The sequence below is a fragment of the Plectropomus leopardus genome, chromosome 14, assembly GCF_008729295.1.
Source record: "Plectropomus leopardus isolate mb chromosome 14, YSFRI_Pleo_2.0, whole genome shotgun sequence".
In the NCBI taxonomy this organism is placed as follows: Eukaryota; Metazoa; Chordata; class Actinopteri; order Perciformes; family Serranidae; genus Plectropomus; species Plectropomus leopardus.
In genome coordinates, this window is record NC_056476.1 from 9479480 (window position 1) to 9504878 (window position 25399).

A 25399-nucleotide genomic window follows, 5' to 3' on the forward strand; every position below is an offset into this window, starting at 1 on the left:
AACCTCTTGAATGTCTGGATCTTAAACTATCAGAGAAAAAAATTATGTGCAGATATTAGCAGGAGCTGAGCTTGTGGTTCTTCTGCAATCAACCAAGCAGCACTGAAAAAACACTGATTTTTAATGTAAAACTGCTTTATTCAGTGATTTTACCTGTTTAAATCACCTGGTCCATTTGTTTAGGAGGGCAGGAGACCTCTGCAGATAACCTGGCTCCTGGTAAAAACTTCCTGAACAATGAACACTGAAAGAATTATAACCGGGAGTTCACATGGAAGTTTCAACTGGCTGCAATCCTCACTGCCACATTAAATGAAATCCTCCAGTGCTCCTTTAAAAGATGGAAAAACAACACTAAAAAATCCCTATTACTGTGGTTAATGTCAGTGTTGTAAGAGCCGCAAACTAAGATCTATTAATTTCCATTTTAATGTGTTTGTGGCAAAAATCTCAGAGATGGATTTCATAAAACTTCTGCAAATCACACCAAACCTATCTGCAGGCTAGATGCCACTAAAGATGTGAGAATGTATCTTTTTTTCATTATTTGTATGAACTGACCCTTTAAGAGGCATTGTTAGTGGTCTGTTTGATACTGTGTGTGTATTGCAGGGAAAATGGACATCAGAGAGTTACATCAACAAAATGGTGCATGTCAATGAGACGTCTAAGCAGAAACATTTTTGGCATTAATTTCAAAAACAGATCCAAGTTATTCCCAAATATACTGTACACAATCAACAAGGACGTGAGAAAACATACAGTGTGATGTGCTGGGTGTGAGACGGACAGAGACAAGTCACAGTTCTGATGCGTATCTATCGCGTTATTACAAATGTTACAGGTGGAAATGTGCGGGCAACTCTACCAGAGAGTTTGATATGTTTGTCAACATGCATCCTCTTATGTGCATGTGTCTCACTGTGACCTGATTGAGAGTTAACACAATAAAGTGGTACCTTTCAGTCTGTGTAGTCACTTTATCCAGGGTTTAAAAATGACTGCAAAGGGAGTCCAGAGGTGGAGCGCTGCTGATAATGCTGCACTAATAATAGAGCAGCCCGGGCTGTGCAGTGAACTGAACTCCCTCTTGGAGAAGTTTGCCAGCCTTTATGCACCCATGCATGACCGTGATGGCGTGCAGTAGCACAGACTGGCCACAGAGAGGTGCTGTTACAGTCACCCAAACTGTTACATGATTCCTCCCTGAAGGGATGGAGGTTAAAAGACTTCCTTTTCAAGGAACACAGTGACGAGCTGCAGAGGCAGCAGGTTTCTGACGGCAGTGTCTGTCTCTATGTGTCATTATTGAGCTGTGACTGTGGGTTTTCAGCGGCAGTGCCTATCACTATAATTATGTTTGTGTCCTCCTGTTTCTCCAACTAGGAGTCTATTTGTGTTTCCGACAGTCTACCTGTTTGTCTACCTTCACATGATTGTCTTCTCGCAGGATTGTCTGTAGAAAATTCACAATTACATTATTTTACAATGACATTTTTTTTTTGTCTCTCCAGCTTATCATACATGTCTCCCCGCCATCGTCGGTTTTGTTCTCCATGATGGAGCCAAAAGCTGGAGGCAATGAAATTGTTTTCTGTATGAAAACAGATGCGTTATTGCACCAGACACAGAGCAGTACTGGTTTACGGTCACACACACACGCAAAAAAAAATAGATGAGTCCGACGCCAAAACTGTTTTCTTATTCTGGATATCTTTGCGTCCATGTGTTTTCTTGATGAATTCATCCTAAGAGACTTTTTTCTGTTTTTAAATCAATTTGTTCTATTTTTTCCAGAGAAAAAGACCCAGGAATTCCAGGGAAGGAGTTTTATGCCGTAAGGTCAGATATGACCAGTTTTTCCATTTTATTTCCAATCTCTCCGGCCACTTGAAGTTCCTCTGGTTCATAGTCATCATCAAAGGACCTGGAAACGTGACAGGCATAGAAGAACTAGTCAATTGATATCATTATTCAAAAATGTTTGCGCAAAGGAGTTCAGTGATTAAGTGTTAAAAAACCCAGTGAGCCTGATGGTAGTGCTATAAATAACTTTGAAAAACTTTCTTCTAATCTGCCTCAAGAACACCTAATGTCCACTTGACTAGATTTTCTGCCATTTTAAATGACATGAAAAACACATTTTTAACGTCTCTTGCACCACAGCTCCGATTTATACCAATTTTTTGTTGATTATTACTGGACCAAGCTTATCAAAAGTTGCATAAACCTTGCATCATAAATAGAGCTTACTCTACAGTCATTAGGACAATTATCACTAACTTCTTAAGATGTGTTAATATCCTAAAATGTTCATATAAATAAGAAATTGTTTGTCCAATCATAATGAAACTTGCAGGATACATTAAATAATAATGTTAAACCACGTGTGTAAAATTATTTTGAAATCAGCATGGGGCCACTCGTTTCAAACATGTGCCCTTAATCAGCGTTTTTAGCTGAAGACAATCAAGTTAAACTTCAGTTACTAAAAGGGACAATTCATGAGCATCTCAGCTTATGAAAAAGATTGATTGTGTTTCAATGCTTGGATAGTCACATAGGCGTCAACTGTGTGTGAGTGTGAGAGTCTTCGTACCCCTCATGTAGCTGTTCATTTGCAGTCTCCTCTGCCACCAGTATCTCATACTCCTCTGAGGCATATTTATCCCAGTCAGATGGCTCTGGACCTTCACTATCAATGTCCTGGAACAACACGTGCACACAGAATATAATAGTATAGAATTCATTGTATAGAATATAATACAATAACATTTTGAAGGAGAGAGAGAATTAGCTTCAAGTAGCTTCAAAATTATACAAATACATGGCACCTGGAAGTGTGAAGGATGCATCAATACCCAGTTGCACATTTTCAATCAACAGCTCCTGCAATATGGCTCATTGTTACATTAGAGATGCAAATTCACACCTTTTGCACAGCAAACGGGTCTCTCTGTTCGTGGTCCAGGTATTTCTCCAAGTTGAAGAAGGTGTCAAAGAATATGTGGGCCATCCGGCAGCGCTTCAGATCACCAAGTGTTATCTTACCTGGAGAAAACAACATGTGCACAAACACGTGCATGTGTAAAGTTCAGATAGCGCAGTAACAAAGAATGGTGGCAGGGTGTGGCCCCCCCACATGAAGAGAAGTAAAAGATAACATCATTTTGAAAAAGGAGAACTAGTATTATAGCCTCAGGGTTGCATGTTCCTGCAAACCTGTTAAGTTGCACTCACAGTTTACATCCATATCTGTCATATTTAACCATAACAGTAAATAATGTTTCCGCTCAATAACCAGACTTTTAAGGTGGGCAGCTGAAATTAGTTTGAACAATTCTGTATCTGACCAAATGTCTCCCCTTCTGTTCCTGAGTGATGACATTGAATAATGGCCTGAGAAATGTTTTTGCAGAACATTATGATGTCACAGTGAAGTTGACCTTTGACTTTATCAATATTCAACATCATCATTTTATCATATTAGACATTTGTGTGAAATTTTGTAGTTAATTAATGTACAAATTCTTGAGTTCTGGAGAAAAACAAGTTTTTTTGAGGTCACAGTGACCTTGACCTTTGACCACCAAAATCTAATCAGTTCATCATTGAGTCCAAGTTGATGTTTGTGCCAAATTCCAGGGAATTCCCTCAAAGTGTTTTTGAGATACTGTGTTCACGAGAATGGGACAAATGCAAGGTCGTAGTGAACTTTGACCACCAAAATCTAATCACTTCATCCTCAACTCAAAGTGGACGTTTGTGCCACATTTGAAGAAATTCCCTCAAGATTTTCTTGAGATATCATGATTAAACAAATGAGATGGATGAGGTCACACTGACCTTCCTTTGACCACCAAAATTAAATCAGTTCATTGTTGAGCCCAAGTGGACGTTTGTGCTAAATTTGAAAAAATGTTTCAGTGCTTTCTTGAGATATTGTGTTCATGAGAATGGGATGGACAGATGGAAGGACAAGCAGAAAACATAATGCCTCCGGACACAGATATTGCGGGTGAAAAGGCATAAACTCACTAACCTGAATTCTCAGGTTTGACCAGGTCGAGCATCTGACAGAGCAAATCCTGGAAGGGCAAAGGTTCGATGCCCATCCTTTCCATCCTCTCACACTGTTCCTCATAGAAATACTCCAACTCAAACATGGACAGGACGCCATCGCCATCCACGTCCATGCAGCGGAACCAGTATTCTATACTGGAGAGAGAACCAACAGATGCATACAGGGTTACACACCCCAAACACTCATAAACGGTGGGAAAAAGAGTGTCTGCAACTAAAATGACATCTGCCAAAGATGCAACATATTTATTAGATACATGTAGAGAGAAAAAATGCTCAAACAGCTTCTCGATGACACAGGATTGTGTCAGTGATTAGATTACCTGGTGGGATTTTTCTTGTCTTCTTCCGATATGAGGAACCAGACAAACTCGGCGTAGCTCATCCTGCCTTCCCTCTGCACAGCATTACCCCTGGACACAAAAGAGACAGAGCCATTCACATTCAGTGCTGCCATTATGGTAAAATAATCAGCTTCTCTGTGTTTGTTTGTGTGTGTTTCCACTTACCGGGTAACAGCCCCCGAAAACAATCTTTCAATGATTCTGTTTGAGGACGCTGTCAGAGGAGAGCATGAGAAAAGTAAGCAAATGTGATTTTGTTCAAAGACACAGAAACAAATGGATACTGTTGTAAACTATTGCACATACAGTGCAGTCACTTGCGTAAGCACTGAGTAAGTGAATTAAATTCAGCCAAGTGGTCATATAATGCTGTTAACAGTGTAATGCATTTTGCATCAGACGGCATGAAAGTGTTGAGCCTCGGACAAACAGCTGTTGTTTTCTGCACTCGCTAGTGGGGACGTAACAGATGGAAAATGAGCCAATGATTGTGCCAAATCCAAAGACTGTTTTTGATTCTTTACTGGCATCCAACCCATATTATTAAATCAATGACAACAAAAAACCTTTATTTATATCATAAGTTACAAATATGCGTCAAGGGGCTTTACAGTCTGCACAGCATGCAACTATTTGTTTTGCCTTTAGGCCAGGATGCCATCTTGATATATTCTATTTGTAGAAGACTCCCCATGTGTCTGCTATGGATGGATTTGAGTAGAGGCAAAATGAACCCTGAGCTGTCTGAGTTTTTCATACCATGGTCATTGTATCTCGCAAGGTCTTTGGGGTCGATGTAGAGGTCATGGTCAGTGTCGAGCTCCCAGAACTTGCAGTAGATGACGTAAAAGTGTTCGTAGGAGAAGTAGTCAGTGATCTGGTTAATGTCGTCCTCCTCCTCGAGCAGCGCCAAGGTCTGTAAGAAGTTGCTCCTGCGCAGCTCCATCATGGTCATACGGCCCGTCCATGAACGGTTCACCACGTAGAATATCCGCTGGATCACCTGGGAAAACAGAGCATCCAAATCGCACCAATAAAAGTGAATCTAATTAACCAAATTAAACTCTTTTTCTAGAAAAGTGCTACAAAAGACAGAACCAACACAATTACAGTGAGAGCAAGCAATTGGTTATCATAGAAACTTATGGGCCTGGTTGGCCTCAGAGCGCCACCTATTGGGCCATAGAAGTACTACCAAATCATTTAAATTTAAATCAAATTTAAAAAAAAAAATCATTATTCATTCATCCATTAGTATTGACAGCTTATCCTCTTAATGGTCACAGAAGGGCTGGAGCCTATCACACCTGACATTGGAAGAAAGGTGGGGTACACCCTGGACAGGCCGCCAGACTATTACAGGGCTGACACATAGAGACAGACAACCATTCACGCCTATTCACCCCCTTTTTATTCTGTTTCTATTCATTTTATTATTTTTTTTTAATTAAATTTGTAATTGCCCCTGTAATTACTTGCTTTGCTACATGTTCTCCCCATGTCTTTCATAGCTGTTCACTGTGCAGCACTTTGTAACTACTGCAACTTTTGAGAAGTACCATATAAATCAAGTTATTATTGTTACGCAACCCTGCACCAGTAAAAAGCTCAAAGCCCTTGGTGGTGAAATATGACCGTGTATACATCCATTATGGATTCATAATGGATGGCAGTGATGACGAGCCAAAAGCAGTGTGTTGAAATCCTGTCGAATGAGAGACACTTTTGACAAAAAACAGCCCAAATGTGATGGAAAGCCAAAAGAATCTTTCCAAGCAAAAGGGTTGGACTTCAGGCACAACAGAATGTCATCGCAACATTTACAGCAAACAGATGGCATAACACATATTTACAAACCACTTTATTTTTCCCTTTTTTTCTTATGTAATGTGTTTTTCTCATTATTTATGAAGGTTGTCCACAGATTTTTTTAACTATCAGCAGTGGAACTTAAGTTACAAAAGGTTGAGAACCCCTGACTAAATCACAAAGTATTCAGGTGTTAAAGGTATGTCAAGTTACAGATGTAGCTATTATAAAACTGCATGTAGGAGTTCCATAATAATGCATTAGAGAATTGTGTTGATATTTGCCATCATATCACTTTCTTAGTCGCCAAAAGACCATTGGTTGTGCAGCAACACAAGAAAGAAAAATAGGAGTGAATAAATATGTTATGCAATTATAAGATCATTTGAGTAGTTGAGAGATTAGATAGAATATAAATGTTTTGATATCTATTAGTTTCTTCTGGGAGTCTCAAAAGGGATCCAGGAGGTCTGACCCTGTGACAGGAGCTGTCAAGCTAGTTCGACTCTACTTTTAGTCTATGACTATAGCATGAAACTCACATGAGATCTTTCCAAGCCCTGTCATACCACTTATTTAACATATTCCTCATTTTTCCACAAGAGAGACCTACTAACAAGTCATCCACAACTGATATTTCTGTCCTCATTCATACTGAGTAAGACTGGTCTTTAGCATTCAATGGAAACAAGGGGGTCCGGGCTCACTGTCACTGAAACACGACACTTGGGCTTAGTAAAGAGCGGATTATCACCCATTTCCTGGTACATGGACCTCCCAGGGCTACTAATGTCTCATACAGTAGCAGGTCAGCTGGTCTAAACTGAAGGAAGTGTCTTAATATGGGCATGTGGAGGGTCGGGGCCTCCGCTGCCGCAGCGAGCTGTCAGGGGGCATCAGTGTTTCCGTGACGTCCCCTGACGCATTAGAGCGCAGACTTCTCAGTATCTCTGTGCAGTAAAACTTCTAAAGCACGTGTTGCAGTTGTCAACATCCAGCTTGATTTTGAAAAGTGCATTTGTTGCGCAGAGCAATACGAGTGTGTGTAATTTTACAGCAGGCCCTCACAGTTAATGTACTCCTAACTTCTATTTTAGTTTGTATTGAAATCAATAACTCTTACATATTTTTTGTACTTTTGCAATGAAATGTTTAATCATCTTGTGGTAAAATTAGGTTTAGTATGTGCTTTTCTTTGTTGTGTGGAAGTGTGACCTTCAATATGTCAAGTATGACCACTGGAAAAATATTAACAATGTGTAACACTGTTTGATATTGTTTTGTTTCTATAATGCTGTACTTTTTTAAAATCATACTTGGCTAAGAGATAAGAAGCTGTGGCTCTAATAAAAGCTTGAGACCAAATGGTAGTAGTCCTACTACTAAAACACACCACTGGCTGATATCATTTTTCATTTACCGTTGTAATGTAGCGGGAATGGAATTCAGGTGCATCCTTCAAAAATGTGAGTCCAGGATGTGTATCCACAATGTCCTAATCAAAACACAACCGAGAGGAAACATAATTGTGGTAAATACAGACAACAGTGCTGAGATTTTGTAATGTTTGTATTACTCATCTAATTAATGAATGTTGAGACATCTACCTGCAGTAGAGGGATGAAGTCCTCCTGCTCCAGGTAGTTACAGCTGGGTTTTGCGAGCAGGGAGATAAACCTTGATGCATCATCGTGGCAACTGTGCAACAACCTGCAGGAGACGAGATTTGGGAGAAGTTATATAACCTGATGAGAATTATGATATCATATTTCTAGATGGACATGAGTTCTGTCTTACTTCCTCCACATTGCGACAAAGGAGTGAACAGAGACGAAGCCCGTCCTCTCACCGCCAGCTGAGTAGAACATTGGGGACTTCCAGTAAAGTGGACACCCGCATGCCTGAACAGAGAGACAGAGAGACAATACCATTATCTTACTCTGAAAAACAATTGCATACTGTACTTGTTTGATTCAAGAATCAGTGATCACACGGCTCAAAAAGGAGTGGCAAAGAAAAAAAGACAACTGCATCAACCAGGCCAGAGATTTCTGAGGAAAAGGCACGGTTTCCATGGAATAAAACAGTGTGGTCGCTTCAAGATGAAACATGAAATCATCTATGTTGATCTCACGTTTCTACAAGGGATTTTATGCTTTTATCATATTGAAGAGCAGGTTAATTAAGACTTTTAAAACTAAAAACTGAAGTAAATGGTGATTTTAGAGCTATGAGCTCTCACATATTGCAGTGTGCATACATGAAATGCAATGAAGTACACAGTATGAAGAGCTCTATAACTGTATCATTACATTTAATACTTATGTGCCCTTTTTTCCTCTTTCTCTTGGCATTGTGTTCTGTGTATTTATTGGATTAATGGACTGGTTATTTTTTCTGCTTTGTGTGCTCTTTGTTGTTCATTAATATTTATTATACTATTACTTTTATATTATTATACCACATTTATTTTTTGTTGTATTTTTTTGTGTGGGTGTGTACGTGCACTTGAATGTTTTGTGTATATTTTATCTAAATGTTTCGTCTGTAAAATGTGAGTTTAGTTTGTTTTTCCTTTTTTGTTATTGTTTGATTATTATCCCTATTCCTAAACTTGATTGTTATCAAGTTTAGGGAGGGTTTGTTTGTATAAGCCTCTGGCTTTTTTCCCTCTCCGGACACGCTTCTTTCTTTCTTTTTTTTCTTTCATATTTATTATTCTGGATTTTATGCACTTTTTAATTGTGCGCAAATAAACTAAACCAAACTACTAACCTTTGCGATCTTGCCCATTTCATATATGTCAGCCTTCTCCTCCTCAAACTCAGTGAAGGCCGCCTCGATGGCAGCGATGGCAGCGTCGTGGTTGGTGGCCGGGCCCATGGCAGGGAGCCCACGGGGGTAGTAGAACCTGGGAATGTTGATGGCAGGGGGAGGAGGGGTGACTATCACTGGAGCCGGAGGAGGGCTGGGTGAGCGTGGCGTGGGGGTGGGGGTGGCTGTGGTAAGGGCAGGGGCTGGTGGAGGTGTGCCTGGTTTCTTCTCTGGTTTGGACTGGACCTGAAAATAGAGAAGGGAGCTCATGTGAGGGGATGAATGAGTAGGTTTGCGTGATTCCCTGTGGTGGTAATTTTGCATTGTATATTTGCAATTCTTTTAAAGGAGCCATGTGTAGGATTTAGTGGGATCTTCACACTGAGGACTGCAGATTGCAACCAACTGAAACTTCTCCAAGAAGCTAAGTGTAACCTCCCAGTTAGAATTTTCTTCAGTGTTCGATGTTCAGGATTTTTTTCCCCAGAAGCTGAATTATCGCCAAAACAAAAAGACCAGGTGACTGAAACTGGTAAAAACAATGAAAAACGCATTTTCACGTTACAAATCAGTGTTTCTCCAGCGCTCGTCACTTGGCAAAGCTCGGCATGTTGCATACAGGCAGCTTGCCCAACACCTGCTAATGCATGCTCACCTTTTTCTCTAAAAATGTAAGATCCTGACGTTCAGGAGGGTTTCACTGTTAGACGAATTATTCACAGAAGTCTCTTCTTCCCCAAAATAAATGAACACAACAATTTAAACCGGTAAAAACACCAAATACAACAGACTCACGCTGTAAATGCGGATTTTTCTGATGCTGCTCAGCTTGTTGCGTAGCAAACTAAGATGGCTGATGTAAGAACGTGAATGGCCCTATTTAGAGCCAGTGTTTGGTTTGTCCGTTTCATGCTACTGTAGAAACATGGCAGTGCAACATGATGGACACTGTTTACGAAGACCTGCAACCAAGGTAGATATAAACATCTCATTCTCAGATAACGAAAACATAGCTCTTATTTTTCAAAGATTATACACTAAAAACGCATACTTATTATATTATGTTCAATTTCTGCCAAAATATCCCCCTAAATCTTACACACTGGAACGTTTATCTGTAAGCAGTTACAATTTAAAAAAGGAACACAATAAAGCTTTTTGTTAATATATGGTGTGTGAATTATATCTTAAAAAAAAAAGAAATCCTGCAACATCTTGCACAGACAGCATGTTCATGACTGAAACACCACAGTGAAGGTATATTTTATGTGTCCTATGGTTCCAAATCAGAGCAAGACTCTTGTATTGCATTTTAAATATCAATACTTCTACTTTTATTCCTATATCTATATTCATTTTTTATGAGAAGAACACAATTAAGTTCTTTCTCCAGAAGACAAGACACAACTTCACTTTATGAGGATAAAAGACCCATGGTATGGGATGTGGTGGAAACTCCCAGTGAGTCATAAAAATACGTACAAACAATGAGAGACTTGTTTTATAGTCAACACTTAAGGCTGATTTAAATAGTTGGCAAGAAAAGCTCCAGGTGGCAGTGAAGACTATTTTGGTCTTAATTTATCCTAATCTCTGGAGCCAAATAATAAGGCAAAATAAGCAACACATATGGCAACAGAGCTGCTGTGTTTATGACGGTTTGATCAAGCCGTTTCAGCTTTAAAATTCTGGGCAACAAACTGGATAACACCATGAACACTAGCAAGGGCATTCTGGGTAGTAAACAGTAATAAATGCATGAAAACAAATGTTTTATTTCTCTTAGATTAGGAAAAACTGGCTAATAACTATTTTGATACGCAACAGACAGAGAAAATGCACCCATACATAGTAGATTGTCCTCAGAAGGAGCTCTAAACAGAATAATTTTACTATCAACATACTCCATTATCTAATCTGCAGGCAATGACAAGATGAGATGTCAGACAGAAGACAGAGTGATGACGTGAAAAATTACAATTATACAAAGCGAAAAGGAAAGGCTTGCAACTAGATTTTGACTAACTGCTTAAAACAAAACTCCTCAGTGTGTTCCCTGGTGCCTGGCGTGTGTCTCCTCGAGGGCCTCCATACTGTGTGTACTGAGCAGGACAGCTGTAGCGGTCCTCCCCCTCCCACTCTCCTTCACAGAGTTCATTCTATCACTCTATTCCTGCACCTCCTGCCCTATTAATACCCTGCTGGTATCTGCCTCAGAATAGTTTGTCGTTTCTGGCATGTCACTCTGTGTGTATGGAAGCAACAAGATGAATCTACACTCTATGTGTGCATATAATAGATCATCTGCAAACGTGTGTGTGGAAATCAGAAAACAAAGAAAGAAAAAAATGTGAATTTTGAGATTCAAGCATGTTTTTTGTGTCTCCAACATATTTCTCCTGAGTTTGCATTTTGCATGATCGTCCAAACTTGCAACACGTCCATCCTGCTCAATGCTCCGACTGACCTGTTGCTGCTGGAAGGACTTGAGTCTCTTCTTGAAGCGTGAGGGGAGGACAAAGTCACACCCCCTGGCCAGAAAGGCCAGCTCCCCCCTCAGGTCAGGGTCCCGGCGTAACGATGTCTCCTTGATCATCATGGTGGGGGCCGAGACACGTAACCCCCCACCAGACACGGCCACCGGTGCGGCTACTGACACGGCGACTACACACTGACCAGCTTGCCTGGCAACACAACAACTGCCGAGAGGAAATCGAGTGGACGGTAGTAAAAAAGTCCACTTAACAAGTTAGATATCCAGTAACCAGACACCTCAGGAAAGCATGTGTGTGATTTCAGGCAAAATGCCCTTTGACAATCACTCACGCTCACAAAATTTCTCTTCTCCAGGCTCTGCTAGCATCTACAGGCTCCCAAAGTGGCGTCCTGTTAGGCAATAATCCAGCAGTGTATCTGTGCGGAGAGATGTTCCTTAGGACTCCCGTGCTGCTATGCCGGCCGGGAGGCAGGACCATGGTACTGGGCTCTTTAATGCCCAATCGCAGCCACAAACAGTGGCTTCTCTCTGGGGTAGAACACTTCTGATGTCCCCCTGTCAGCTCAGGATGTATGTATTTGGTGCAGTCTCACTGGTGCCTGCCGCTCCAAGCTGGGGTCTGACAAACTGCACTGAGAAACATGAGCCATGCCGGGCTCTGGCAACACACACACACACACACACACACACACACACACACACACACACACACACACACACACACACAGCACACCGGCTGTCCTGAGCATTAGGGTGGGGGGGTGGGGGAGAGGGTTTGGCCATGTTGCATATCTGTGTGTAGTGTTTTGCAGGATCTGAGCCCTCCTCGGTCCTAAAGTTAGCCAGCAGGAAGTTACAACTCAAAGTGAGTCGGATTCAAATCATTTTGCTGCAGACAGGAAGCTTAGTTCGGTGCTTCAGGACAAGCTTAAATGTTTTCATAGGAGTAATTCAGGATGGAGTGATGAATCAGCGGGCAAAGCACCTGTTGTTGTATCTGTTGACGTACAGTAATTCTGCTGGGCTTGCTTGGAAACTTAAAGCCGCATTCCCCTTTACAAGAGCATTAAGATCTTTAAAATCCATGAGTGTATGGAGAGTCTCTCCTGATTAGAGCTTTAACTAACGATAATTTAAAAAAAAATATTCAATTAAACTGTTCGTCTTTAAAAGTATCAAAATAATTTAAAAGGCTCATCACAAACCACAAGGAATTTCAATTGTTCATTTTCATTATGAATAATTTGACAATTACTTTCTTGATTAACTGTTTAATTGTTTGGTTTACAAATCCTCCTGAGACCCAAGATTTTGTTTGGTGTGCATTTTTAATTTCTCCTTGACATTTTGGATTGGTTGGACTTGATAAGTATAAAAAAAATGTCAAATGTATATGCCATATCAAAATACAAATGATACTAAGCATAAATAAACAAGTTTTACCCATAAAGTTTGATCTGTTTTCTGCATTGTCCACTCTTGTGTCAGCATCGATTGTAGATTGACTTGGCTCGGCTGCCATCTTGTTTACAGATACATTAGTGTATTACGATCTTGCTGCCGCAAATTTACACATAAAAGTGGACAGGTCTAAAAAAGAAAGTAGAATGAATTATAAGGTGCAGCAAACCCCAAATTTAATGTCCTCATAATCAGACGCAAGGTCACAGGAGGGAAAAACATCAATGTCATCACAATTTTTTGTAGCACAGTGTGACGTGTTCAAATTGCTTATTTTGCCCCAAAATAGTTGCTTATGATTTTTCTGTCTAATGACTATTTGGTAAATAAACTTATCGTTTGAGCTCTGGAGTCCCATACCAGAAGATATGCAGTTTACAGTAATATAAACTCTCATATTTGAAAAGCTGGAAACCAGAGAACAAGCATCGGATCATTAATGTTGTTGGCAATTAATTTCCTGCCATTTGATTTATCATTTTGCATCTACTCATTTTAGCTCTACTCTTGATTGACACTTGCCAAAAGGAAGTGCCGAGCCTACACATTATCCTAGCTATGTCGGATTGGGCCAGTACTCCTTCAGTGCCAAGCAACACCAGTCTGAGGCCTGACAGTGCAGGGGGGGATCCCTTGGGACTGCCAGACATGACCTATTTTAAACTAGTCCAGCTAAAATCCCTCCAAGACAAGGACACTACACCAAATGTCTGCCATATAAATGTTTACACATACTGTACCATGTATATCAATGCTGTCAAAGAAAAGGAAACCGTCAATTTCCCAGAATCTGCTGGCGCAGTAAACGCAGATTCCACTGCGGTTGTGTTTCAGAGTCGCACACATGGAGAGTCAAGTGCCCTCTAGTGCTAATCTGGGCTCCATGAGTATAGTAACTCGTGAAACACAAGGAAACCTTCAGAAATATATCACTGCGGCTGGATGAAAACTTTTCAGGATCTAAGAAAACAGTTTTTCACACTTCTATGGGTGACTAAAAACGTTAAGTCCTCCTCGCTAAAAGAATGTATTTATCTTATGTGTATGTCCCCAAAATGTCTGACCTCGACTGTGGTGACACTGAAAGTTAGTAGAGAGGTGTTTTCACATTCCCACTGAAAGGAGCGATGTCTGTCAGATTAGGTACGCCACTAATGTGAAAGCCAATTGCTGTCTAATAAGGGAAACATGTATTAAGGGGAAACCAACACAACACTGGCAAAGAAACCTGAAACGTCCAGCGCAGAGCGGACTGGTCTGTACAGACAGCAGAGTTAGCGTTATCAGAATGACAGTTTGAACAGTAAAAGTTTGCTATTCTTGGATGTAAACTGGAACCTGGAGGTTCCTTCCAATATCTATGAAAAACCCCATCATAGCAGATATAATTTTATATTTCACAACCATTAACATGGTGTCAGCCACTGCCAGTTAGCCTACAAGCTAACAAGCAAACAAACAACATAAAAGAAAGATAGTATTTTCATTAATCACTCTGATTTATCTGCTAGACTGATTTTGGTGCACAACAGACTCCACATTTAAGTCTGGGTCTGACTGAGGCTTAAACATGTATGACTGAATCGCTCCCATGTTTAAGGCTACATCCACACTAATGATCTCTATACACACAAATGTATTAGCATATTAACATGCCTGAAAATACATATTACTGGACAATCATGTAGGTTCTGCATTTGTGTACTGGTGTAAACAGGGAGTAGATTGTCTACTCTGCAGCTGGTTTCATCCTGTAGAAATACTATGGAAAAGGCAAAAAGTAAGATCGGATTTCTTTGCTTGGACGACAAGGAAAACAAAATGGGAGTTGTTTTAAAGCACTAAAACGCAACCCCAGAGTTTTTAAACTAGAACAGGGTCAGCAGCATTTTTAAAAGTTTCAGTTTTAGGTTTTCCAAAACACATAGTGTGTATGCTAGGCGTAAACGTAGCAATAAAACCTATTAGTGTGTATGTAGCCTAACACCAACGCTAGTCATCTTGAGAAGCACGGCTCTTTTACCAGTCAACCTAGCACCAACAGCACTGCAGAGAGCAGAAAACCTAACCTGCTACAAGCAGCGGTGGTGACCGCAGTTAATGTGGGGAAACCAAGTTAAACAAAATATTAGTACTAGTATAGGAAGATACTATAAAACAAGTCAAGAGGGGGACTTTAAGGAGTTGAAAAACCCTAAAAATCTAAAGTTATGAGCCTCAAACACAACAGTTACACATTTCATACATCCTGGTCTAGTGCGCATTTTTAAACATCCTAAATATTTGCTATATTTTCTAACTGTAATTATGTGTTTATTACTGCAGGAGTAAAAAAGCATTCTTTTCTACTATATACTATATGGCGAAACATCCTGTTGTGACTGATTTCATTAGTCATTATGCATTTCATCACATTGTAAAGTGTTATATCGATGTATCTTTGACACCACTGTGTGTGAATAACAAGCAACAGCTCTCTCAGACCAGACATTTAAAATGTGTCCATGTGTGACTCTCCAGAAAAATAAATGAGTCACCTTGAGTTTTTAGGGTAACTCCTCTCAGCTGCCTGTACGCCCTACTGAATTCTTTGGAACAACTAGACTCTGTACTAAAGCCAAGGTCACATACCGATCCCACACACACACACTCACACTGACACACACATTGTCTGCTTTCTGGCCACTTCTCACCTCCATGCTGCAGGGGGAAACATTATACAATCACTATCTCATGTCTATCAACAAATGAGCACGATCTGAGGAGCGCCGGCTCACCAGCCTTTCGTGTCATGTTGAATCCCTCATCCCTCCCTCCCTTTCTTTCCCTCTCTCCCTCTGTTTGTCTCTCCGCTCAGTCTGATCACTGAAAGTTCCCACCACCTCATCTGCACCACCTCATCAACTGTAGCGATGCACTTGTGATATCATAAATCTCTGTATAAAGAGATACGTGTGTGTGTGTGTGTGTGTGTGTGTGTGTGTGTGTGTGTGTGTAAAGGGAGCCATAACAGATGCCATTGGGCAGCTGTGTGCTCTTTTCCTGTCTGACTGACAGTCGGTGTAACCCTGCCCTCTCAGAAAAATCTCCGCTTGGTCCTAAAACGATCCTCTCAATGAATTTTGAGTCTTGAACTTCACTCTGACTTTTAAAATATTTGTTACATAAGCCAGCAAAATTAACAAATTTATCCAAGATAAAAAGACTGTGACGATAATGTAGGAACCAACTGCTTTAAAGATTCTTCGAAGTTCCACTACAGTATGTGTTACAGTAGCTGCAGTCTGATCTGGTGACATGGAAACAAGTTGTGGGACAAACTGTTCCCAAAGGGAGGGATACATAAGGTCAGCAGCAGTGATTTGTGGGTCAGTTCTGTGGCCACCAAAATGCACTACCTACATCTACTCCCACACGCAGTTAGCAACTAGCTGGTGAACATGATGAAGCATTCAGCAGCCGAAGAGCCACAGGCTTCCCCCAAGAATTAGTGGAGACCAAAACAAAGCAAAAAGGGCTGTGAATATTAGACTTACATCAGGTGCACAAAAGCTAGGGTTGTACAGGTAATCAAAACATTATCCAAATCACAATGTGACCAAGTGCAAAATCCCTAAAAATACAGTTTTAATGATAGTTCATGATTAAATTAATAAAACTACAGACTACATAATAGAGAAGATATTTTTTTATCGTCAAATGTGCAGCTTTTTTTACCTATTTTCCTACTGTTTAGACAGATTAAGCATTAATGTATAGGCCATGAGGCTTTTAATAAAATAAATAATTGTATATAAGAACTAAATCTAAATTACAGTTATCTGTATTTTTGATAATAATCAACTGTGACACACAAATGCTTCAAAACTCAATCCATTCAGTTACATAAGTGTGTTTTTTCAATCCATACAATAAAAGAATACAGAAACGGCATAAAATGTCTTGGACGATGATTTTGATGGCAATGTTGTTATCTTTTAGTTTGCAAGCTAAGCAACATATGAACTCTAAAAAATAATTTAATCCTATAAAGAAGCCCCATATTAAGCAAATTTTCAGTTCATGTTATATTTTGTGTTTCTATACAACGTGTTTATATGCTTTAATTTTCTAAAAACACATTATTTCTCTTGTACTGTCTGCCTGAATATATCTGTTTTCACCCTCCGTCTGAAACACTTTGTTTTAGCGCCTGTATCTTTAAGCCCCCCTCCCCAAAAAGCCCTTCTTCATCCGTGCTCTGCTGCTGAGCAATACCTGTAATGGCACTGTGGTGGCAGTTTCTACCTTTATATAGTATAGCTGTGACATCACAACTTCCTTTAAGCCTTGATGGCTCCTCTGAAGTTTCTAAATACAGACTGTGTGCATTTCTCTTTGGCTTGAGCGTTTTGATACTTTCACAGCATTTATATAGCACCTATCCCGGCTTTATAATAAAAAAAGACATGGAAATCTAACTTTTTGTAATATGGGACCTTTAAGAAGCTTGCTTATAGGGAAAGAAGAAGGCAGTAAGAGAGGGTGAGAGGAATGTAGAGGAGAGGGCAGAAAGAGCTGATGGAAGTTAAAGGGGCTGAGCAACAGGTGGATGTGAGTGTGTGTTGAGTGTTATGTCTGCAAGTACTTTCCTCCGCCCACCACACAGACCTAATCCAACCCCACTGCTACAGGAACAGGTGAGTCAGCAGCCTTCACGGCATTGATCAAATAAATGCATGATGGGAAGAGCGGAGGGGCCGCAGCAGGGGATCAGTTGTCCAACAACAACTGTCGCTTCCCTCCAACTGTTAAATACACACGGGACGTGCACACATGCCCTCCTAAAGGCTTTAATTAGCACACAAGCACTGATACATGAGTCTAATAAACCAGGCATATCGTGTGTGTGTGAGCGAGTGTGCGCGTGTGTGCGCGTATGCCTCGATGGATTCACCGAACAGGAACCGCCTCTTCCAGAAGAAGACAAGTGGAATAGTGTGAACATAACAACTTCCTAAACACACACACACACACACACACACACACACACACACACACACACACCTGCTCGGTCAAAGTAGCTGTCTGCTGTGTGTAAAATTATCTGTGTAAATATAGCCACCGATTTCATGTTTATTTCTGCCTCAGGCACCGGGCAGACTTCACACACAGATACATGGATGCAAACGTGACAACACACATGCCCATCCACATACACACAGACATGCATTTGGTTGTAAAATATGCCAGAAAATTCAGTTTAGTAGAGTTTTCTAAGAACCTGGTTATGATTAGGAGTGAGGGGAAAATACAGTGTTGTATCACCAAAGTGCAATTCATCAGGTTTGTGATCATTTTTTGAAAGATATAAAAGATAGAAAAGGGTACCTATAACATGTAAGGGGAGGAAGACTCTTATATTATTTTAATTAACATCATTCAAAGTTGATGATACATGGAACGCTGTATCTAGTGTATTTTGTTAGTTTTAAGATGGTTGCATCATGTTTGTATTTTTCTTTATTTGCAGTTTGACCAATCCAAAAATTTAAATGAAAACTGAAATAAATTAAGTATTACAATATTTTTGCATGGCAATAAAATATTGATACATGGATGTCAAATATTGTTTATTTTTGTTATAGAAATTATTAATATTACAAATATAAATTAAACATTTGATAACCTACTAGAATTATACAATCACTTGATTTTTCAGTCCACTACATACATTTTGCTGCAATAAAAATGACTGAAGTGAGATTAACAGAATGAAAACTTTATTACAAATAAACAAAGTTTTCTCAAAATATTGCAACATGTTTAAAATTGCAATAATACTGTATTATGACTTTTGTAGTGTGATAATACCATAATACGGGGCATCTAGTGATTCCCACCTCTACTTATGCTCAGGCATTTAATTGAAAATAAAACTTTTTGCTATGATTTATTGACTGATTTTCTAATGTGCAAACTATTACGAAACTACTATATAAGCTATTTACATTTGTAGTGTGATTTATAACTACATTAGAAAAAAAGCATCAAAAGCATGCTTCTTGACCCTTTGAACAAGTTACATGTAAAAATCATTTGATTATGCATGCATATTTTTATTTCTTTTTCCACTCAGTCTATAGGTTTACAAATAAAGTTTTTAACAAGATTAGTGCAACCATTACTGCATTGGCATTTGCATGTTGTTGCGCATGTCAGCCTTATTTTTTATGTAATGTTATTTTTAATACTTGCAGTGAAACCAACTGCCCACTGGGACAAATAAAGTTTCAACTTGAGCATGATATCATTGAAAAAGGCAACTCCCCCTCCCCATGATTATACATGCGCTCACTTTAGACCAGGCATGCCAAATGCCATCTCCATGGCGATAACCCTTTCCCTGGATTGAGTGGCGGGTGGAATGCTCCCAGTTACCGTGCCAACAGCAGGAAACGCAGTTCACATCACAGCTCTATTCTTTATTCCCAGTCTCACTTCCTCTCAAGAAGGACGCACACACACACGAACGCAGACACACAAACACACAAAGTTGCCTTGGGAACCTCCTCTCCAAACTGCGGAGAATGAACGGAGTTCAAGTGCTGCCTCTGTGATAGATGAAGTGAATCAGTGCTTGTCACGGTCTACCTCACATCCGAATCAGAGGACAACATGGGAACAGTTAAAGGCCCAGCTGCTGTCGGCGTGTAATAAAAATGTCACAAGCTCAAGTACCACAGCAGCACAGTATTGTAAATACTGAAAATGTCATAATATATCTGGTGATATCACTATTTCACACCAGCGTGTGACACAGACAAACAAAGATACTCTGGCACCACCAGTTGGTTTGCATTGAACATTCTGTTGCTAGTGGCAACAACTACGAGAACAACTCTGCAGCATTAGATGTTTACATCCACCAACTTGTCAAATCTGTGACTAAGCAAGTCAGTGATCTGCAACTCAAACACCATTGTTAGAGCATTACTTGGAGGTATTATTATCTCTATTTATAGGAGTACTTCTATAGTTTGTAACTTGTGTTTTTCTGCAAATAATTAGTGCTAACCTAGCTAACCATTATATCTGCTGTCTGAGGCTCATGTATTGCTATCACAACATTCTAAGCTCCTGTATGCATGTTTTTTTGCACCCTGTAATCCATTGTTGTTGTTGATGTAGACATGTGGAAGGCACTCGAAAGCACGAGTGAAGCTGTGGTAGTGTGCATGCTTTGCCAAGTGCCTATTTTTCAGGGCACAACGGCTGTGCCGAGATAAAACGAGTTTAAACTTTGGAAGCTTATACATGTATCAAGAGATAAGACACAAAAAACTTTATTTAAGGTTATCATAATTATATATTTAAAATTATTTTACATAATTAATTATTATTTATTATTTAATAAATTGAATAATTATTAATTAAAATAATTAATTTAATAAAAAATAATTAAAATAATTATTTAAGCATGTATAAGCACTTTTTGGGGCATTTTCTTATATTTTTGTATTGTTTGTTTTTCTTTTCATTTAATTTTCTTTATTTTTTTCTAATTTTGTACATTTTACTTTTTTTGGGGCTATTTTTGGGTAAATTCTTCTTAAGTTGCTCATTGCTAAAGGATTTATATACACTTTAAATATAGTCTTTTAAAAAACCTTATAAAACACATAGAAGAAAATCAGCTCAGAACTGTAACGTATGGTATATCAAAACTGAACTGAGGAAATTTAAAGTTTAATGAACATAAACTTTCTGCCAGTAAAACATATTTACTGTCTGTTTATTGTTAACAACAATTGTTATTGTTAACAACAATAAACAGCCTTGTTTATTGTTTTGCAGCTTCTATTTGTCACCATACGCGGCAACACAATATATCACTAACAACCTGATATCAGTTATAAGATCTCCTGCCAGGCTTTACCTCATATGCACCCTCACAGTCACTCTGAATAACTGCATCACATAAAGACATTAAAAAATAAAGCTGATATCTGAAGGCAATAATGCTATGGAGAGATTTATCAAAATCTTTCCCTCTGCCTATTTCTAGGAGGGTTGCCTGGCTACATCACCAGAAAACCTGCCCAATCACCTCCCTCAGTGGGAACAGCAGCCTGTCAACAAGTAATCTTTAATAACAACAAACTCCAGGCCAGCGCCGGCCAGCTTGGCTTTTCATATTTATACACATGGCTATCGCGGCAGGTTTTGCGTTACCTTCCCATGGCTATCTTAGGATTTAGAGTGAGTGAGCTAATCCTACATCAGCAATAGTGATGAGCCTCAGCCTGCAGCGAGAGAGCTGTCACTGATGTGCAGTGAGAGACCTCCTGTAGCCAATGGCAGAGCAGATCAGCTTCTGTGCCCTCTCTTTTTCAGATAGAAGAGTAAAGATAGACAGGAATGTGTCAGCATACAGAAGTGGCCACTGCACAAGCCACGCTTTGCTGCAGACCCGCGGTATTAATAACAAATCTTTAGTTGGAGATGGTCACGTAGCACTGAGGAATTTGCACAAGAAGGCTTATAATAATGCACATGAGGTATGTCAAAACGTATGGTGCATAAGATTGTCCTGTATTCGAGATGCACCCAACAAACCACATTAATATCCCTTTGCCATGCGGCTTGAACAATACTTTCCCAGTAAACTATAATTCACACAAAGACGAGGGTTTTGTTTCAACATTGGGGGCAATGCAATTTTCTGCATTCTATTGAATTTTTATGCAGTAATTGGTGCCTTTTCTGCATGCTTTTACAGTGTAAATGTCTTTAATTTCATTGAAATAAAGTTCTGCTGCTACTTTCATGTTCTTATTGGGATGAACAAATGCATATGCTCTAAATATCAGAGGCAGAAGAAGTATTTAGTTCCTAACTTCAGTAAAAGTACCAACACCACACTGTGAATATACTTTATGAAAAGTAGAAGCCCTGCATTGCAAATGTCCCCTAAGTAAATGCAAGTAATTATATTAGTATAATCAGGAAAGAGTGCCCAATTTAAAAAAAAGTCTATAAACAAACAAAAAAAACTGTCCAAATAAACATTTACCGAAAGAGATGCCAGTTATGTTGCAGCTGTACTTGTATATATTGTTAAATAGTTTAATTTGTAACAATAAACATTATTATACACTCTTCTTATGTTTTTATGCAAAAAAACAGCTTTCTGATGAGTGAAAACTATAAAATCTGGAGTAAAAGTATAAAGTGGTGTGAAAATTAAGAAACCCATATCTGTACTGAGGTAAAGTACATGAGTAAATGTACTTAGTCACATTCCACCTTTGCTAAATATGGAGGGAGATGTGTGCCCCCAAATAAACGCCTATGTATTCAAGCATACAACATGAAACAATAGCCTCTGGAAACACCTCTCTTTGAATGAGGACTGTTTCTTGCACCACCCTTTCCTCCCAACAGTCACTTTGTCATGATGTCACAACCACCGCAGATTGTGTTATTGTTTCAACACAGGACAGTTAAACACATTGAAAACAGCTTAGGAAATAGAGGAACATGTGAAACCTTTTTGGGAAATCCAACTGATTCTGATTTCTGATTCTGACTCCCTGGTAATAGTTCATAGATCATCCTGCAGATGGAGCTATAGATGCTCTCCATACCAAAGTGAGCAGTGAGAAAATCAGATAGACCTGAGAGCAGACACAGTACCCTTTGGTACAGTAGGGGCTGACAGTCGCTAGAGGGTAGCAGCTCTCTGCTTGTTACTACAGTCAGTCTGCCTCGCACTCAAGCTGCACAGGTGAGCCGTATCTGACAGAAGATGCTGGTTTTCTGCTGCCTTTCATCCTCTCGGCTCCAGCTCCCTCATCTCATCTGATTCAGGGCCAAATGGGCCCTATCAGGGCCTGATAACACCCTGGCTGACAGAGTGAGAGCTTTGCATGATGAAAATAACATGCTTATAGATCACCAAAGGGGGAACTACAGCTTAAGATTTTATCTTTGGAAAACAACTTAAACAAAAGTGTGCTGCATTAACTCTGTTGGGCTTGTTCTCATAAACTTTTTGTACATTTTTCTTTGACACCTGAGAAAACTGTCTTTATTTTTTTTTTTAATAGGAAGAAGACAATGAGCAATGAAAGGAAGGAATTACCCTTTTAAGAGTAAACTGACATAAATGAAAACACTAAAACTGTGTACTCTTCAATAACTGATCCTTATTCATAGCAAATCACAATGTTTATAGACACCTGTGACTGATATACACATCTAATTGTTTGTATGAATATAAACATGAGTATTTATGTTTACATTTTGGCTTTTTTTATTGTTTGTTTATGTATGTCTAATGTGTACAAGGATACAATGTATGTATACTTTCATTTTAGTTTTATATAATTTGTCTTTCAGTTTCTCTGCTGGGGGTTAGGAGATTAAAAAAGGGACAACATGCAAGCTTTTGTATTTTGATGTTTCATGTGATTGTACTGCAGTTACTCTTTTGCTGAAAACAAGTAGAATAAAATAAAAAAGCAAGAAATTAGTAAAAAGTACTAGAACATTTCCTAAAATTGTTCTGATAAAAATAAATGAAGAAAGGAAAAAGAAAGTTATATAGATAATTAAAATTGTGTAAAAATAAATAAATAAATAAATCTGTAACATAATTTAAAATACGTAATTATGATAATTATAAAAAATGTTTTTCTCTAGCTTTTTTTATTTTTGCCCTGGACATATTTCCCTATAGCTTTTTTGCAATCATTTTCTAGGTCTACTCATTTCTTGCAATTCCTGGAACATTTTTTGTTTTTTTGTGAAAAGTGTCTGAATGCAGCACAAGAACAGTGATGACGTTCCGGGCCTCAAAGGGTTACAATTTAGGACAAATGCAGAACAAATCCTGACGTGTCTCTCTGGATTAACTTGAGAAAGCATTTTAGCACTAAAGCAATTTTCTGGAGAACCCTCCCGGCCCAGTTTGGGTGGAACTGGGTGAAGTTCAAAGAGAGAAGTAATACAGAGAAACTGTAGGGAGATGGGGGGTGGGGGGGCACACCCAAGCTTACGGAGTCATACTGTTCTGGAACATTGGCAACTATTTCACATGGAAACAAACACGTACACACAGCCAGGCACACCCACTCCAGCACAGCTCAGTATTCTTAAATAAAACACATCCAGTCTCCATCTGATCTCCCCTGGTGCCGCTATTCTGCGAGGGAGCCCCCCCGTCAACCAATCATATTGCACAACTGATATTCCGGGGTAGGGGAGTCCCCCCTGCTACCTACTGCTTACAACCCTGTTGTGGTTGTTTCTATGGTGACGCAGAGGGAGGCCCGAAGACTTACGCAGCAATGCCTCCCACTGAACTAAAAACTTTTCTGATTCACAGCAAAAGTCAAGCTTGTGTGTGTGTGTGTGTGTGTGTGTGTGTGTGTGTGTGTGTGTGCTTCTAAGCATCTGTACAAGTGCACACACACTCCAACAAAGCACACTGCACTGGGAACAGCAGTTGGATGTTATCCCAGCTTACACTGGGAGTGGTGAATCATGATGTCACTTGCTTAAAAGTGCAGTGTGTGTATGTGTAAAATATCTCCAAAGCCAAATGTGAGAAGTTAATGAACTCCACCACTTCTCAGCTTGTGTGTGTTCGTGTGTGTGTGTATGTGTGTGCATGTATGTGTATCAAAGGCACAGATACTTTACATGAGTAAAAGTTCTAATACGATACTGTAAAAATAGTCAGTTACAAAGCCTGCATTGAAAATTTTACTTGAGTGAAAGTAAGTTAAGTATATTCAGGAAAAGTACTTAAAGTATAAAAAGTAAAAGTACCCAAAACAAAACAAACCAAACACCCCTAAAACTCAAAGTTGTAACCAAAAAAAATAAAAGAAATATTTTTTAAAAATCAAAAAAGACTTAAATTTTCTGTTAATTGACTGACTGGTTATTCAACCCATCATTACAGCTGTTCTTGTATGAACTTTTTAGTAACTTAATTTATAACAAAACATCATATTTTAGAGGAGTAAAAGTATAAAGTGACATGGAAAGAAAATACTTAAGTATAGTACCTCAAATTTGTACTGAAGAACAGTACTTGAGTAAATGTACTTGGTTACATTCCTCCACTGACCAAACAGTGGTGAATATTCCATTGTCCAGGCTAACCTTGGCTGGTATGAAGTGTATTGGAAAAGTCCTCGCACACATAGCAACACAGGCCCCCGTCTGGGAGTGCATTGTGTGTGTGTGTGTGTGTGTGTGTGTGTGTGTGTGTGTGTGTGTGTGTGTGTGTGTGCGTGTATAAATGAATGCATTCATCTGTGTGCTAGTGCACCTTGAAACAGGCGTCTTTCCCTGCTTGGCGGAGGTTCCCACTGTGACTTTATTTCCTGTGGAAGCA

At 39.3% G+C, this 25399-nt stretch overlaps 1 protein-coding gene across 2 annotated transcripts in view; it reads right to left on the reverse strand.

Moving 5' to 3' along the window:
• Positions 1 to 175: 175 nt before the first annotated feature.
• LOC121953337 (serine/threonine-protein phosphatase 2A regulatory subunit B'' subunit alpha-like) overlaps positions 176 to 25399 on the reverse strand; it is an 80757-nt gene continuing 55533 nt past the window's right edge. For both annotated transcript variants that reach the window (XM_042500366.1, XM_042500367.1), the window contains exons 3-13: positions 9012 to 9296; positions 8034 to 8137; positions 7844 to 7946; positions 7657 to 7731; positions 5187 to 5430; positions 4593 to 4641; positions 4407 to 4496; positions 4043 to 4218; positions 2933 to 3051; positions 2600 to 2706; positions 176 to 1927 (exon numbers count right to left, since the gene is read on the reverse strand). In XM_042500366.1, coding sequence (XP_042356300.1) covers positions 1831 to 1927; positions 2600 to 2706; positions 2933 to 3051; positions 4043 to 4218; positions 4407 to 4496; positions 4593 to 4641; positions 5187 to 5430; positions 7657 to 7731; positions 7844 to 7946; positions 8034 to 8137; positions 9012 to 9296 — 1449 coding nt within the window. In that variant the 3' untranslated portion in view covers positions 176 to 1830. The remainder of the gene's footprint in view (positions 1928 to 2599; positions 2707 to 2932; positions 3052 to 4042; positions 4219 to 4406; positions 4497 to 4592; positions 4642 to 5186; positions 5431 to 7656; positions 7732 to 7843; positions 7947 to 8033; positions 8138 to 9011; positions 9297 to 25399) is intronic.